Here is a 14,729-nt window from a genome sequence, read left to right on the forward strand (position 1 = left end):
AATCTAACTATCTAATGATAGCAATAATGATAGAAAGTGTATTGCGAACAAATTAGAAGGAACTTAATTGCTTATCAACGATTTCGGATACGTCACTGTCAAATTGGGGAAATTATCTACGTGACGTCACTAACATTAGTACAAATAACTCGCTACATGGAGAAGGAAGTTACATGGATTGAGCGTCAATATGTGGTCAATGCTAACAACGGTGGTACAACAATGTTCTGTCAACGCGGACGCATTCTGACGCGAGAATATTCAGCTGAACGGATATTAGAGATCGTACGGCGTCGGCGTGCAGTATTCCGAATCTATAATTCCATGCGTCATACTTGCAAGTGAATTGCGTCAGCGACCCTCTTAGTTTGGCATTATACAAAGAAAGTTATGAAATGTTGAATAAGAACGCTAAAATTATTAACTGTTCTATATCAAAAATAGTGTTGTTTATACAGGTTATAGATGACGCTTGTCCCGTGGTCAACTGTTATAGAAAAATAATGATGTAACTTTATCAGAGTTACTCAATTTCGGTCGTGTCAATCCTCATTGACTGGTGTGTGGCGGCGAGGAGCGGTCGTCTAAAGTGTGCGAAATAAAACAAGTCGATGATTCAATATCACACGTGATCGAAACCGGACGCTTTATCTTTGTTGTGATTCCGCTACCCATTGTATCCAAGACACTGCTTTACAATGCGTATTCATTAATTCTTGTAGGTAAGAATTTTTCAGTATACATAAATCTATAAAAAACCTATGTGTTGGAAATTTTGATTATTACCTAAACAATTACTTTATTTAACCTTGAAGTAGTTTGGTATTTGTAATTAAGTTTTGTTGAAGACTTCATTATTAATTTTAAGCGGAAAACCATGTAAAGTGATGAGGAAAATTTGTTTTAGCTTTTATCTTGAATTTGAGCCGGAATTCTTAGCGGTTATTTGGCATTGTTTGTATGGCAAGTTACATACTTAATTTGTAACTGTAAACTTAGGTGCTTATTTAATCGGCCATTGTGGGTCAAATGCTAATATGACTATGTATTATATTACTATCAGTTTCGTCATACAATTATCAATCAGAGAAATTATTCAATATGTAACTTTACAATGTACTATTAATTTCTAGTATTATTTAAAACATATTTATATTTTGCACAATTATTTGTAATTGAGTTTTTCTTCTATTTTTAAAGGTAAAAAAAGTAATTTCTAAAACAAAGGCGATTACAGTTGTCTAAAATAGATTAAGATTATTTCAGTGTGAATTAACTTTATGCAAACACTGATAACGTAAGCCGTAGATAAATTTGTAAGTGATAAGAATAGGATAACTCTAGTTGCTAACTAAAATCTTCATAATCGCAAAACGTAGCAACCATTATAACAGAAAATCAGTTTGATTAACGATATGTAAAAATCAATTGATATACAACACTTTACTTAAACACTAATTTGTAATTTTACAAACGCTAACTACGTTGGCAAACTCGTAACAAACTCGGGGAATTTCGTAGTGAATAATATTTGAGCAGTAACAAGCAATTCACGATTTAAATTAGAGTTACATAGTAAATTGATATAAACGAGCTGTAATGATGCTAATTGGCCATATGCGTATCTGAAAGCGAAATTGCGGTAAAATCCTTTACCGAAAACTTGAGACAAAACAATTTTTTCATCAAAAAATAACTAAGAAGTGCAGTCACAGTATTGTCTCTGTTGAAAGACAACTATGTATAAGGTGTCCATCTGACATTGGATGTTTTGAAACTTAATTGTAGGACAGTTTTAAAATATCTCGGTGCTTTTTATTAAATTTAACAAAAGAATCTTAAACCAAAATTGCTGTCACTTGTTTTTGCTGCATGCATATAATTTGAAAAGTATGAAAACCTTGAAATAGAAGTGGTGCAAGGTGTGATCATTTTGTACAGAAGATTAAATGACCTAGGAAACACTTTTGGAACTGGTTAGACATTCAACATACATACACGACAAATGAAAGACCACGATGAAAATAATCATTAAATAGATTAAATAATATTGTACGTAATAAAAAATAATCTCTTCCGAGTTCGCGTCAGTGTTAATGGAGTAGATTATTGTTACCTTGAACATAATTCTTATAATAATGCGTGTGTTAGACAAAGCGACAATACCATATTTCTGACCTGGAATACAAGAGATGAAGAATAAACAATGAAGGTTGAGTTCATTCTATAAGAAAATATTTACTTGCATACGTTAAACAAGAATCTCATTGAAACCATAGTGAAAGTTTACTTTGGATCTCATTCGAAATCACAATAAGATTTATCCTGCCTGCATACGATATTCAAATTCATTTGGAACAAATAGGTTAATTTCTAATAATTTAGTTATGATAAGAATTGTATATTTTTTAAGTAGTAAATTATAAAATGCGTAATACAATCATGCGATGGCCCCCTAGAAATCGCAATCTAGAATAACAACCTTATCACAAATACGCGCTTTCAAATTTATGTCAAGCATATCTAGAAAAACATTTCCATCGTCGCTTGTGTTTACGTTCTTCATCGATAAGTTTGGCGAACTCACTGTATCGGAATGTTGAGTATTTTATACAATCGGACTTTAACCATTGTGTTTGATAAAAAATGATGCAAGTGACCCGCAAAAAAATTAAAAGTTATCTCGTCAATAAAAATCTTTGAGGTCAATGTCTTCTGTGATATTATATTTGTAGAGACTAAACTAGCTTGTCTGATCTTGACGTTTTGATATTCTATTCCTTACCGAGTTACCGAGGGATATAGCAATAGTTAAAAACTTTATCACTTGTATCGTTTAGAAAACATTCGCTACCGCTAAAATTCTTGAAACACTAAATACAAGTTATAACATTAACGGGTCGACAAAAAACAGAAAGTTTTATGCTGTCTCAAGAAGTCACGTGATTTAAAACCGGTCTCCGTGATTCCTCGACAGCATTAGCACGAGCGTAACCCTACTTAGTTGTCCGGACAGGTGACTGATTCAAGGAAGTTTTGTAGTTTGATTGTTACCAATTTATTTTGGTTGTAATTTATTTCCTTTAAGATTGTATAAATTTTTAATTTGTTCACAGATTAATAACCTTGGGAATGACATGATATTATCTTTCCTACTAGTAAATAGAATATTATGAGAAGAAATCTAAGTAAACCACAATGTCAAATAGAAATTCAATGATGGCCGTTCCTAGAGTGGAGAAAAGACTAAAACTGGTTCCACCAGATGGAGGTTGGGGTTGGATGGTGGTCGCTGGAGCAGCATTGTCTAATGTATGTACTATGTACTGAACCTAAGTTTGTCTAGCATAAGTAAAAAAAATCTAATTTCAAAAATATTCTCTCTTACTTTAGGTTTAGAATGATAGATATGACCATGACTATAAAGCGACACTACGAGTCTTTATGCATATGATTGAATATTAGATGCATTTAAAATATACGTTAAAAATCTTTTTGGTCACTCAAATTTACTATGTAAAACTGTTTCCAGATTTTTAATCAGTCGATGCTGTCGCTATTCAGTTTGTTGTACGGAGACGCATTAGAAGCAATGGGCCACAATACTAAAGGCGCCGCTATAGTGCTAAGCACGATGTTATTTACTACAAATTTCGGCGGTCCCATTGCGGGGGCAATAATAAAATTAACGTCGACTAGATTTGTAGCTGTGCTAGGAGCATGCAGTTGTACTTTGGGTATTTTACTAAGCGGCTTTTCAACTAATATATGGCATTTAGTAATTACTTACGGTATTTTTTTAGGTAAGTGAACATTATCTAAATTCAAGCTGAATTGGGTTTTTCACATTAAAGTACTACTTCTAAGTATTTTTATATCAGCCGTCATATTTGATTTCACTTCCATCTTCCGCATATCCTCTTATACACAATCCAATTCATACTTTCGAAGACATCCTCATTCAATCTTATTATTTGTTTATGTATTAACGTTAAGTTTTTTTTTTAGGTTTTGGACTGGGATTTATACAAAATTCGTCGTTTGTGGCAATAAACAGCTATTTTAAATTAAGAAAGAGTAGAGCTGTGGGCTTAGCTAACGTCGGTACAGGTATAGGACAGACAGTTATGCCGCATGTTGTTAGATATCTTTTAGAAAATTATGGTTTCCGAGGAGCTTGTATGCTGTTAGGATCCTTGAGTTTACATGGGGTAATGTTTTATCTTATCTTCTTAATATCAATGCGAAAGCTTAGATGGATGGATGGATGTAAGAGTTTGTAGTATAAACTGCAAAAAGATCTCGAAGAAATTTGACATAGACTTAGAGGATAGTTCGGAAGAACACATAGGCTATTTACTTTTTAATTTCTTCATTTCATGCGGATCCGCGGGCGGACTTAGTTTTACTAAAGTTCTAACTAGAAAATAGTCAAAAATGAATTATTTTAATTTAAATATATTCTGATTACAGATCGGTGGCACATTATTAATACAGCCAGTAGCATGGCACATGAAAAAAGTAGAAGAAGAGGTTGTTATAGATGAAAAAATACAACTATTGGAAGACAAACACAAAAACATTGTCATTGATAAAGATCATAAAGTAAATGGTGAATCAATTTACCAAAACGGTAGTCGGATTTCAAACAATGAAAGAGAAAACGGATTGCCAATGAATGGTACGATAACATCACTATAAATTATAAATACTTTATTTTATAGTAAAGGGCAATAACTGCTTGATTTAGTTTTTAACACATACATTATCTAAGAGAACGTAGTTTACTTTCAGGCAAAAACTCATCACCGAATCAAGCGCAACATAAAAGTATATTCCGAAAGATATATGAATTGTTTGACATGTCTTTGTTATTGAGTCCTCGGTTCATTAACATTATTATTGGAACAGCATTAACAGTTACTTCGATTCAAAACTTCAGTCTTATATTTCCTATCTTTTTACAGGTACGTATTGTACTTTACTCTGATGAATATTTTAATATAATTAGTATTTGTTCACGAGCACATTAATTTAGCACGTGAAAGACACTTCCGACTTTTGGTTGGCGTAAAATTAATGAGATGTAAAAAAATTACGAATAAAAAGATATACGACTGCAATTTTTTGTGTAATACGAGTATACTTGTTTATGTAACAGAACATTTTTTTAAGTAACGCTTAGCAACAATCAATATATGTTTTTTGTATTGATGACGCAATTTAATTTAACATCTTATTATCAATTGTTACAATTACAGTTATCTTCATTCGATACTTCTTAAGTATGTCATGTAACATATATTAACAACATTATGAAATGGAATCTTAGTAATATTATAAATGCGAAAGTTTGGATGGATGGATGTTTGTTAGAGTTTGTAGCCTAAAAGGCTTTAAGGATCTGAATGAAATGTGGCACAGACCTAGATGGAGTCGCGGGCAAAAGCTAGAATTTAATAAGTTTAAGTTGTATGTGTTTTAATTTGTCTTTAACGATTTGCAGAAAGTGGCATCCCTGGATAAACAGCAAACGGCAAATTGCATGTCTGCTGTTGCCATCGCCGATATTATTGGCAGATTGACATTACCCGTATTCCAAGACAAGTACAGGATAAAGGCGAGAATGATGATTATTTTGACAAGTATTTGGCTAATCGTTGTTAGACAGGGTGAGTTTATAAGTTTTATTTATACGCCTTGAAATATCTCTATCAAATATTCGTATACATACGTTGCAAGTGTGTTAATTTGTCGACTAGCTATTATGAAAGTTTAGATAGATGGATGGATGGATGGATGTTTGTTAGAGTTTGTAGCCTAAACTGCTGAACGGATTTCGATGAAATTTGGTATAAATGTAGAGGACAGTCTGGAAAAACACATGGGGTACTCAGTTTTGTTTTTTTTAATTCCACGGGGACGGAGTCGCGAGCGAAAACTAGTATTCTATATAAACTATGTCATTTCATTGTTCATTCAAATTAAATGCGTAAATGCAAGGAAATCCCCGAATTTTCATTGTGGCGCTTCTTTCATAGTTACTTAAACAGTTGAACGTTATTCAAATAGTTCTGTAGTATTATTGTATACAACCTTGTTTATTATAATATTACTACAAAAAGGATAAATAGATTATATTAGGAAATAAAATGGTGGTGAATCTTATAGGACTTATTTTCTGGTTACACCAAATTCTTCTAAATTTGTGGATCATGCGTTACTTTACACAAAGTTATATATTATTGCTTCGTTATGATTTGTCATTTGCGTAATTCATTACAAATATTAAGATTATCAGATCCGGCAAACCAGACTAGACACGATTATAAATCAATGAAAATTAGGTCAGCATTATCATAATTATCATCTTACCAATGATACATTATGACAATATTATAGTTTTACAAAACAACAATATCTAATCTTTTCAACTAATGAACTGTGTCAAAAAAAATATTTTAGATTTAGATTTTTTATTACGGATATTTAATTTACTAGGCAATTTTGTTGCATCTTTGTTATTCCTTTTGGAATAGAGGAGACAGAACGTAAGAGGTGACAATTTTGTATGACTACTTAATCAGTAGAATCCTATAGTAAACAATTACGATTTTCATTTATTCACTTGGCTAAATGCTCTTGTAATTCTAATTAATCTCTTAAAGTATACAGTCAGCTGCATAAATATGAATACATTTACAAAACTTCAGCACACTTCAGGCCTTCAGTTTTCTTTTTAAATCATGCACTTGTTCGTCAATAACATGTCTTAAAAGTTTACGAACGAATATGTCCATGCATGTTTTAAATCAACGGCATCCATTAACATTTATATTTATAAATGTCAATGGAGCTGACTGTACATTGAAAAACATATGTACTCGTATGTATCCGTGTTATTGAGTTGATAAAAATAATGAATCTTGCAATTTATTTTCAGTTCTTGCATACCAAAGTGACTTAACCGTTCTCCTCGTTCTATCATGCTTATACGGTTTTGGCAGAAGTATGGTTATCGTTGCCCGGAACATTGCTATATCTGAAAATTGTCGGTTGGATCAAGTGCCAGCTGCTGTTGGTTTGGGTATGCTAAGTATGGGAATGATAGTTCCCCCTACAGGATACTTCCTAGGATGGATCAGAGATTATACGGGCAGCTTCATCGTGTGCATATCCGCACAGAATGCATTATTGGTAGCATTCTTGATAATGTGGGTTCCAGATATGATAATGATATGGTTCGAAGAAAGAAGACGGAAAAAGAAGAATGTAGATGTTGTTGAAATGTCATGACAGAAGAATTAAAAGAAACAAAAAAGCCAAATAAAAATGTTAAAACATCTGAATTGGATGTAAACTATAGATAGGACACTATAATAATTTCCGTGGCTGTGATACATGGAACAATATTATCTACTTAATTTCATTTAGCAAGCATTTATAATTTTAAGACTGAAGCTAGATATAAGTAAGGTAATAAAACTTTTAGGTGAAATTTATACATAAAGAGCTTAACATGTTGTCTAGTCTGTAAAAAGATTATCATGTTATTTAATAAACTGAAAACAAATCAACGAATTTTTTTATTATCTTTTAAAGTTTACTTAAACCTTGTGTTTTAAAAAAGGGCATTTAATCAAGACGTAGAAAATAGATTATATTTATTGTCCAATTAAGATCAAACAAATACCATTCTGGATATCGTATTTCAAATATAATTTTAGAATAACGCTTGACTTTAAAAACTATACAAGGGTAAGTCCCAAAAATCTCATGTTTAAAACAATAACTAGCGGCCTGGAAGAGCACGCGGCACGCGGCGGGCGTCGCCAGCAGACGGTCACTGACTTGCATAAGGATGAATGTGTTTCTTTCACAAAACACATTTCTTTATCCCATTATAGCGTAAATGTACAGTAAAAAGTGTCTTAAAATATAAAGTCCATGATGAACCTACACGAATAAAAGACGATCCGAAGTTTTTGGACTTAATCTAAAACTGCATAAAAGTGTTTTAACATCAATTGGAGCAAGAACAAAAATCACTCGATTCCAAATCATATCCTTATTTGAAAAACTACAATATTTTAATTCTTTATATTGTGCAATCACAATAATTTAATAAAAAAAATCTAGTTACAAGTCAAATGTTGATCCGTTAATAAAATGTTTGCCGCAGTACGCAATAAATTAAAGTCCATACTTCTGTGAGTGGTGTAAATGCATACATTTACTGAAAACGTACAGTAGAAGCACACTAACTCAAAGCGACTTGGTGAAAAAAATGTTTGTTATTTCATACAATAGCTCACTGTACAATATTCCTCGACGACAAAGAGCAAAATATACAAAATTCTGGGCGCGGAGTATAATCCGTTAGTTTTCCCTGGAAAATATATACGAAAAGGACCCTCTAGATTTACGCGCTCCCCGCGTTGCACAGCGGGAATGAATTTATTTAGCGTCGACGAAATTAAACACAGATATATTTGTGTTCTGCAAACAGTTGTTTAGCATTACGAAGCTATTTTTTTTACGCAGGACTGATTGTCTTTTCAGTCAACATCTTTGTAATAACCTTTAAACTTCTTTAATAAAGTCCGACATTTAAAACATTTTTCTTTTAGTAACGAATGAAGTATAAAGAACACTATTTGCCTTATAAATTTGTACAAACAAACTATACATGTTCGATTTTAAAAATGACTGGAGTAGACAGTTAAAATAACAATTTAAATTTTATTTCGTCCACGCAATATTAAGATAAAAAGTAGCCTATAATATGCCCTATGTCAGATACCCTTCAGTGAAAGTCGACATCGGTCCAGTCGTTTCGGAGATTACGCGGAACAAACGCGGCTCGCGGACAAACAGACAAAATAATTTTAAATGCGTTTTCGTTATCACCAACGCATATATATCATTTACCCGAAATCAGGAATTTTTCTTTTGATATTACAAACAGACAATCCAATTTTATTACATGTGTAGATGAACATTACACATGTACACTAATATCGTTAGCTATTACTATTTTAGACTGAAAGAGATTCGTTATTTTTCAAGCAGAAACTGGAAATTACGTTATTGCACAAGCAACAATTTGAATGGTCACGGTAAACGTGTGACGTAAGTTGAAATTTTCCATAATACAGCTGTCAGTTATAACGAAATATCTGACAATACTTGCCAATATGGGAAGGGATTTTGTGTTTATTGTTAATTTTGCTATATCTTTTCGATAACGTATCTATATCAAAAGGTTAAATGTACGAAAAATATTTACCATGATACGCGATTATTTTCGCTCAATATTTAATCGCGTTAGTTACTAGTCAACATGTCTGAATTAAATAGAAGAAGAGTATGTCTGCACACGCTAAACTGAGGAAGTACAATTTAATATCGTGTTACATTTGCTAGTCTAATTAGTGTAGAATGCTATAGTTAATCTAACATTACGCTGAAACAATTAGGAGCGGGCCGAAATATAAAATACGGTTACGAGTGCAGACAGAATTATCGCAACCGTATTTGTGTACATAGTGAGTGATATCGCGGGTATTAGCTAGTGTGTATTTGAGTAAAGACTAGGATATTTTAAAGTTAGCGAATGTACGAATACAGTGCCTGCAGGCTCGGAGTGCGCGGCTGAATATAAATTGCTATATTACATAGAAGAGTTAGTTTTTAATTTATTACTCTGAGCATAGTTCACCAAAAACATTACGCTCCGATATGGACTTTACCCAACATTCACAATATTTTTTTATTATTAAAATGGAGTTAGTATTTTATGAATACTATTCGCGTTAATAGCAATTAATTTTATCAAATGATTTGTTAACTCGTGCGTTAACTTTTACAACATATTAATTAGTGCTTATGAAATAAATGTGTATGTTGAATTTATTGAATATAGTGATATTTCTTTTTAAAGAGGGGTTATTATCTTTTACTATATCAATTGGGTGTGCTCAGTAGGGTAAAGCAGTATATCCAGCCGAGGCACAAGTTCGGCCCCACATGGAGTACTGCTCGCATCTCTGGGCTCAGCTCTTACCGATCGTTTAGATCCTCTGGCCTTGCGGAGGGAGGTCAGTTCTCTCTGCACTTTTTTAAATTAAAATCAATAAATAACATAATGCATTATATTATATCAAATATAAATGATACCAGCTGTGTAGTCTCGGTTGCAAGCAACATCGTTATATTCTCAAGAAAAATAAAAGCCCAGTCAAAAAAACATCAAAATCTCATTAGTTCCCATTTCATGCCGAAACGACACTACGGAAGCAGTATAACTAATGTACGGCAATAAACACAGACGAGAAATGTCGTATTTCTTTTTATAACTTCAGTGTTCCATCCATTTTCTGGTTTAAAAGGTATCCAGCGAGTGCTGACGGCGAAATGAAAACAGGAATACCGACGTGTTATGTTCTGGACGCCAACAAAACAATACCAACATATAAACAGGACACTGTTTTATTATATCTTATTTTCTCGTTTTAAGTCTCCATAAAGTGCGTAAGTTTCAACAGTTTTTACGGAAAAAGTAACGACATATTTTCTTTTAAAGACTGTTTTAAACAAGTTTCATTTACCACAAAGGCAGACAAATGCTAACAGCGAAATAATTCCGCTGTGGAATATCAACGAGTTATTTCAATTTGAAAACATGTCATATCGAAAATAACACGGTATGTTTTTTTTAATAAATTAAGTTTAATAAATACGTAGAAAAATAAATTTGTTTACGTTGTGTTTGGGTAAGAAGCAGACGTTTAGGGCAGGTAAATGGAATTCTCTTGCTCGAGATGTACCCAGGCATTCCGTCTGTCTGTTTAAATTTGCACGGACCCCGTTCACGCTCTTTCACTGCAAACTTTTCACTTCTTTGGCCGTAAAACTGTCCCTCGGTTTTGTTTAATTATATACAAATGTTAGCAATGCTTCTTGATTTCACATTGCTTTTGTAGCGTAATGAAAAACGCGTAGCACCTCTTATAGCTATAAAATAGTAAATTAAAATGACATTTATTAATGTTTTCAATAACGAGAGACGCAATCAGTTACTGAAAACTGAAAAAACGTACGTAAAGTCTGAAAAGTGAGACTTAATTCTCATTTTTAGTTTTTCATCTCACGTTAAATTCTAAAAAAAAAAAAATTCTTCATTAACACAAGTAGTTACTTATGAATTTGCAAACAATTTTTTAGAATGTTTCTGAAAGAATTGCAGTTGAATATCACAAAATTTTATAATGAAACATCAAGCAAGTAAATGTGTTTAAAATAGACAGCACAAACTGTTAACTATTTAGTTGCAAATAAAATGCTTCAATTCCAAAGTATTAATGTATCGAGGCATCAATAGGAAAAGCAAGAGAATTCCATTACTGCGTTCAAGAGTTGTCCGCGGATCGCTCTGTTCGCACTGGCCTGTCTGTCTTTAATAAGCCCTTTCTATTTTAATGGACAACAGCATCATTGCTATCAATTCTATTGGTTGCTTTTATATATTTTCTGACTTATTATCTAAGTTTTAGATTTTGTTAAAGATACGATACGCACAAGATTGCAACAACTATATTTTTCATCTTTTTTAAGAAAGGTGTCTGTTTTACGTCCTACAAATATTCGATTTGGACGATTAGGACCATCATCATACCTTAATCGGAAGCATTACGATGGCTAACTAACAATTTACTGTGACACAGTTTGGAAATACCAAAAAAAAAACCATAAAAACTTTTCTTTTTTTAAGTAATATTTCAAACAAAAGCGTTAACTTATTAAATCAATGTCTTACCTTTAAAACATACGATAAAATGTACAGCAAGTGAAATTCCCTCCATATAGACCTCCCTTTTATTGCTATTTGATTAAAATTGGCCTTTTTTTACTTTGATACTAATTACTTATTAAAAGAAGAAGGATTTACCCAAGTAACCAATCCGATGAATTATTTTGTTTAGAAGAATGAATCTTGAGATAACTAACAAAGTAAAATGTAATGGAAGAATTGATAATTAAAAGAAATTGACGTTACAATTTTTTTCTGTACATATTTACTTCACTTTTATATATTTCAGTATATGCTTTCCATTATCAAAAAGCTTGCAGTGGGATCTCTTAATTGTGTGGTGAAAACAATAAGTAATTACTTTCCCGAAAAAACGAAATGCAATTTAGCAGTGCTCAATAAATGAGTGCTTAAACCGTGGAACAAATAAGAGGATGCAACAAAACGAGGTGCGCATTGTGAGGGCGCCACAGTCGACGGTTAACCGTACCGTTTCGTTGCAATAGTTCGATACAACTTGAAAGCTTTTGAACGGACAACTAAACGAATCCAATCAACAGTAAAGGGCGGTAAGGTATAACCGTTTTAATATCGTTACTATTATAAGTTATTCTGCTTCAGTCAGTAAATTAGGAGTGTTACTTCTAATTTTATCGGAAATAGAATGTTCTATAATTCTGATACTGCTTTTTCAATAGTTTTATATGTTCTGAATATAATCCAATTTCAATGTCGTTTTCAATTTAAATACTTCTCAATTTCCTACATAATTGGCAGCATTACACAGGCCAATCCATAGTGTCAGAATACGATAGTTAGAACTGAATTAACAATTGCAAAGGTCAATTTCCAAATACTCATTTGCTTGAAGCTTTCATGCAAAATCAAGCGGTAAGGTTCAGATATTGTCAAAGGATTTAACGAGGCAATATCGTAGTAGAGGTCTCCCGATCTTGATTCCTCCGCATTACGGTAGATGGAGCCGTGTTTTCTACACGATTACTCGTTTGCGATAGGTTCGGTTAATTTAAATTTTATTATCTTGGTTTGAAAAACTACATTCGCTTTTTTGTACACTAATCTATATCTATACTAGGCTACTAGCTAAGCGATCGTCAGTACGGTTTTCGTCAACGTCGCTCAGCTGGTGATCTTCTTGCGTACCTAACGCATAGATGGTCGGATGCAATCGAGGGCAAGGGTGAGGCCCTGGCAGTTAGTTTGGACGTGGCCAAGGCCTTTGATCGGGTGTGGCACAAAGCACTTCTTTCGAAGTTGCCTTCCTACGGGCTGCCCGAGAAACTCTGCGCCTGGATTTCCAGCTTCTTGGAGGGTCGGAGCATCAAGGTCGTTGTCGGCGGTGCATGCTCTGACCTGAAACCAATCAATGCTGGGGTCCCACAGGGCTGTGTACTGTCCCCCACACTGTTTCTTCTGCATATCAATGACATGCTGCGAATACGCAGCATTCATTGTTATGCAGACGATAGCACTGGTGATGCACTGTACACGGCCCGCGCTAATGTTTCTCGGGCCATTGCCGATGAGAACCGGAACAAACTTGTGTCTGAGCTGGAGACCCTCTTGGGTGAAGTCTCGGATTGGGGTCGACAAAATCTTTTCGATTTCAATCCTAAAAAGACACAAGTATGCGCCATTACCGCTAAAAAAGATCCCTTTGTCGTCAATCTCCGGTTTGAGAACACTCCCCTGGTTGCCACAGCCAGTATCGGTATTCTCGGCGTTGACATATCGAGTGACGTTCAGTTTCGCGGTCATTTGGAAGACAAGGCCAAGCTGGCCTCTAAAAAGCTGGGTGTGCTCAATAGGGCGAAGCAGTACTTCCAGTCGGGCCACCGCCTTCAACTTTACAAGGCGCAAGTTCGGCCCCATATGGAGTACTGCTCGCACCTCTGGGCGGGAGCACCCCAATGCCAACTTCTTCCATTTGACCGCATACAACGGAGAGCGACTCGAATCGTCAACGACCGAACTCTTACCGATCGGCTTGATCCTCTGGCCTTGCGGAGGGACGTCAGTTCCCTCTGCATTTTTTACCGTATTTACCACGGGGAGTGTTCCGAGGAGTTGTTTGGAACGATTCCTGCCGCCGAGTTTCGTCATCGGACGACACGACAGACCGCCAGGTACCATCCTCACCATGTTGATGGCTGGCATTCCACAACCGTGCGGTTTTCGCGGAACTTTCTGCCCCGCACAGCCGCGTTGTGGAACGGTCTGTCCTCGGCGGTATTTCCAAACCAATACGACTTAGGGTCCTTCAAGAAGCGAGCCTACAATTTCCTCAAAGGCCGGCAACGCATCTGTAGTTCTAGTGTTGTGACCACTGTATCTGTAGTTCTAGTGTTGTGACCACCTGTATCTGTAGTTCTAGTGTTGTGACCACCTTTGAGTTCCCGTCGCTCGTTTGCCCCCTTCTCTTATAAAAAAAAAATACTTCTATAATATTATAATAAAGCGTAAACACACACTTCTTTGTTGCCTAAGATTTCAGCAATTACAGCATATTTTTGAATATTTTTTTTGTAATAAAAAGCCCTATACTTACGTCACGGTTTAAGCTATTTGTTTTCAGGCCATTAAACTTACGGTGTAAATATTTTAGATAAAAACACTAATGTGGGAAAGATACTATAAGTTGCTGCCAATATCAAGTTGCTTCCTTGAATGCCAAGATTTGTTATGTCATGTCATTTTGACATTTGCTATTGATAATTTGACAGATGTAAACAATACAATAAAATTTTTACAATTTCATGCGGATGAAGCCGCACAGGAACAGCTAGTATCGTACAATGGAGTTGTGAGGACGTTTTACTAAACATTTTTAAGATATTTATGTTGTTTTCTATAAAGTAAATTGTAGAACTTTTATATGTAGTTTCATCTATTTGTC

General features: G+C 34.2%; 1 protein-coding gene across 2 annotated transcripts; it reads left to right on the plus strand.

Annotated features, from left to right (window-relative positions):
* The first annotated feature begins 530 nt into the window (after window positions 1-530).
* LOC106100616 (monocarboxylate transporter 12-B-like) lies at window positions 531-7,566 on the plus strand. Of its 2 annotated transcripts, none has more exons than XM_013279549.1 (8): window positions 531-722; window positions 3,117-3,312; window positions 3,533-3,803; window positions 4,009-4,211; window positions 4,474-4,681; window positions 4,795-4,967; window positions 5,507-5,672; window positions 6,944-7,566. In XM_013279549.1, the coding sequence occupies exons 2-8, from the start codon at window positions 3,199-3,201 to the stop codon at window positions 7,294-7,296; spliced, it is 1,488 nt and encodes a 495-aa protein (XP_013135003.1). In that variant the 5' UTR covers window positions 531-722; window positions 3,117-3,198; the 3' UTR covers window positions 7,297-7,566. The 2 variants fall into 2 exon arrangements, with proteins under 2 accessions (XP_013135003.1, XP_013135004.1); XM_013279550.1 differs by having other exon boundaries at window positions 531-718.
* Window positions 7,567-14,729: the final 7,163 nt, after the last annotated feature.

The sequence above is a fragment of the Papilio polytes genome, unplaced genomic scaffold (assembly GCF_000836215.1).
Source record: "Papilio polytes unplaced genomic scaffold, Ppol_1.0 DF824047.1, whole genome shotgun sequence".
Lineage (NCBI taxonomy): Eukaryota > Metazoa > Arthropoda > Insecta > Lepidoptera > Papilionidae > Papilio > Papilio polytes.

Coding starts and splice junctions, on each gene's coding strand:
- LOC106100616 (XM_013279549.1), top strand. CDS start 3,199: ATGTCAAATAGAAATTCAATGATGGCCGTTCCTAGAGTGGAGAAAAGA. Junction 3,804..4,008: donor TACTTACGGTATTTTTTTAG/GTAAGTGAACAT, acceptor TTTTTTTTTTAG/GTTTTGGACTGGGATTTATA. Junction 4,968..5,506: donor TATTTCCTATCTTTTTACAG/GTACGTATTGTA, acceptor AACGATTTGCAG/AAAGTGGCATCCCTGGATAA.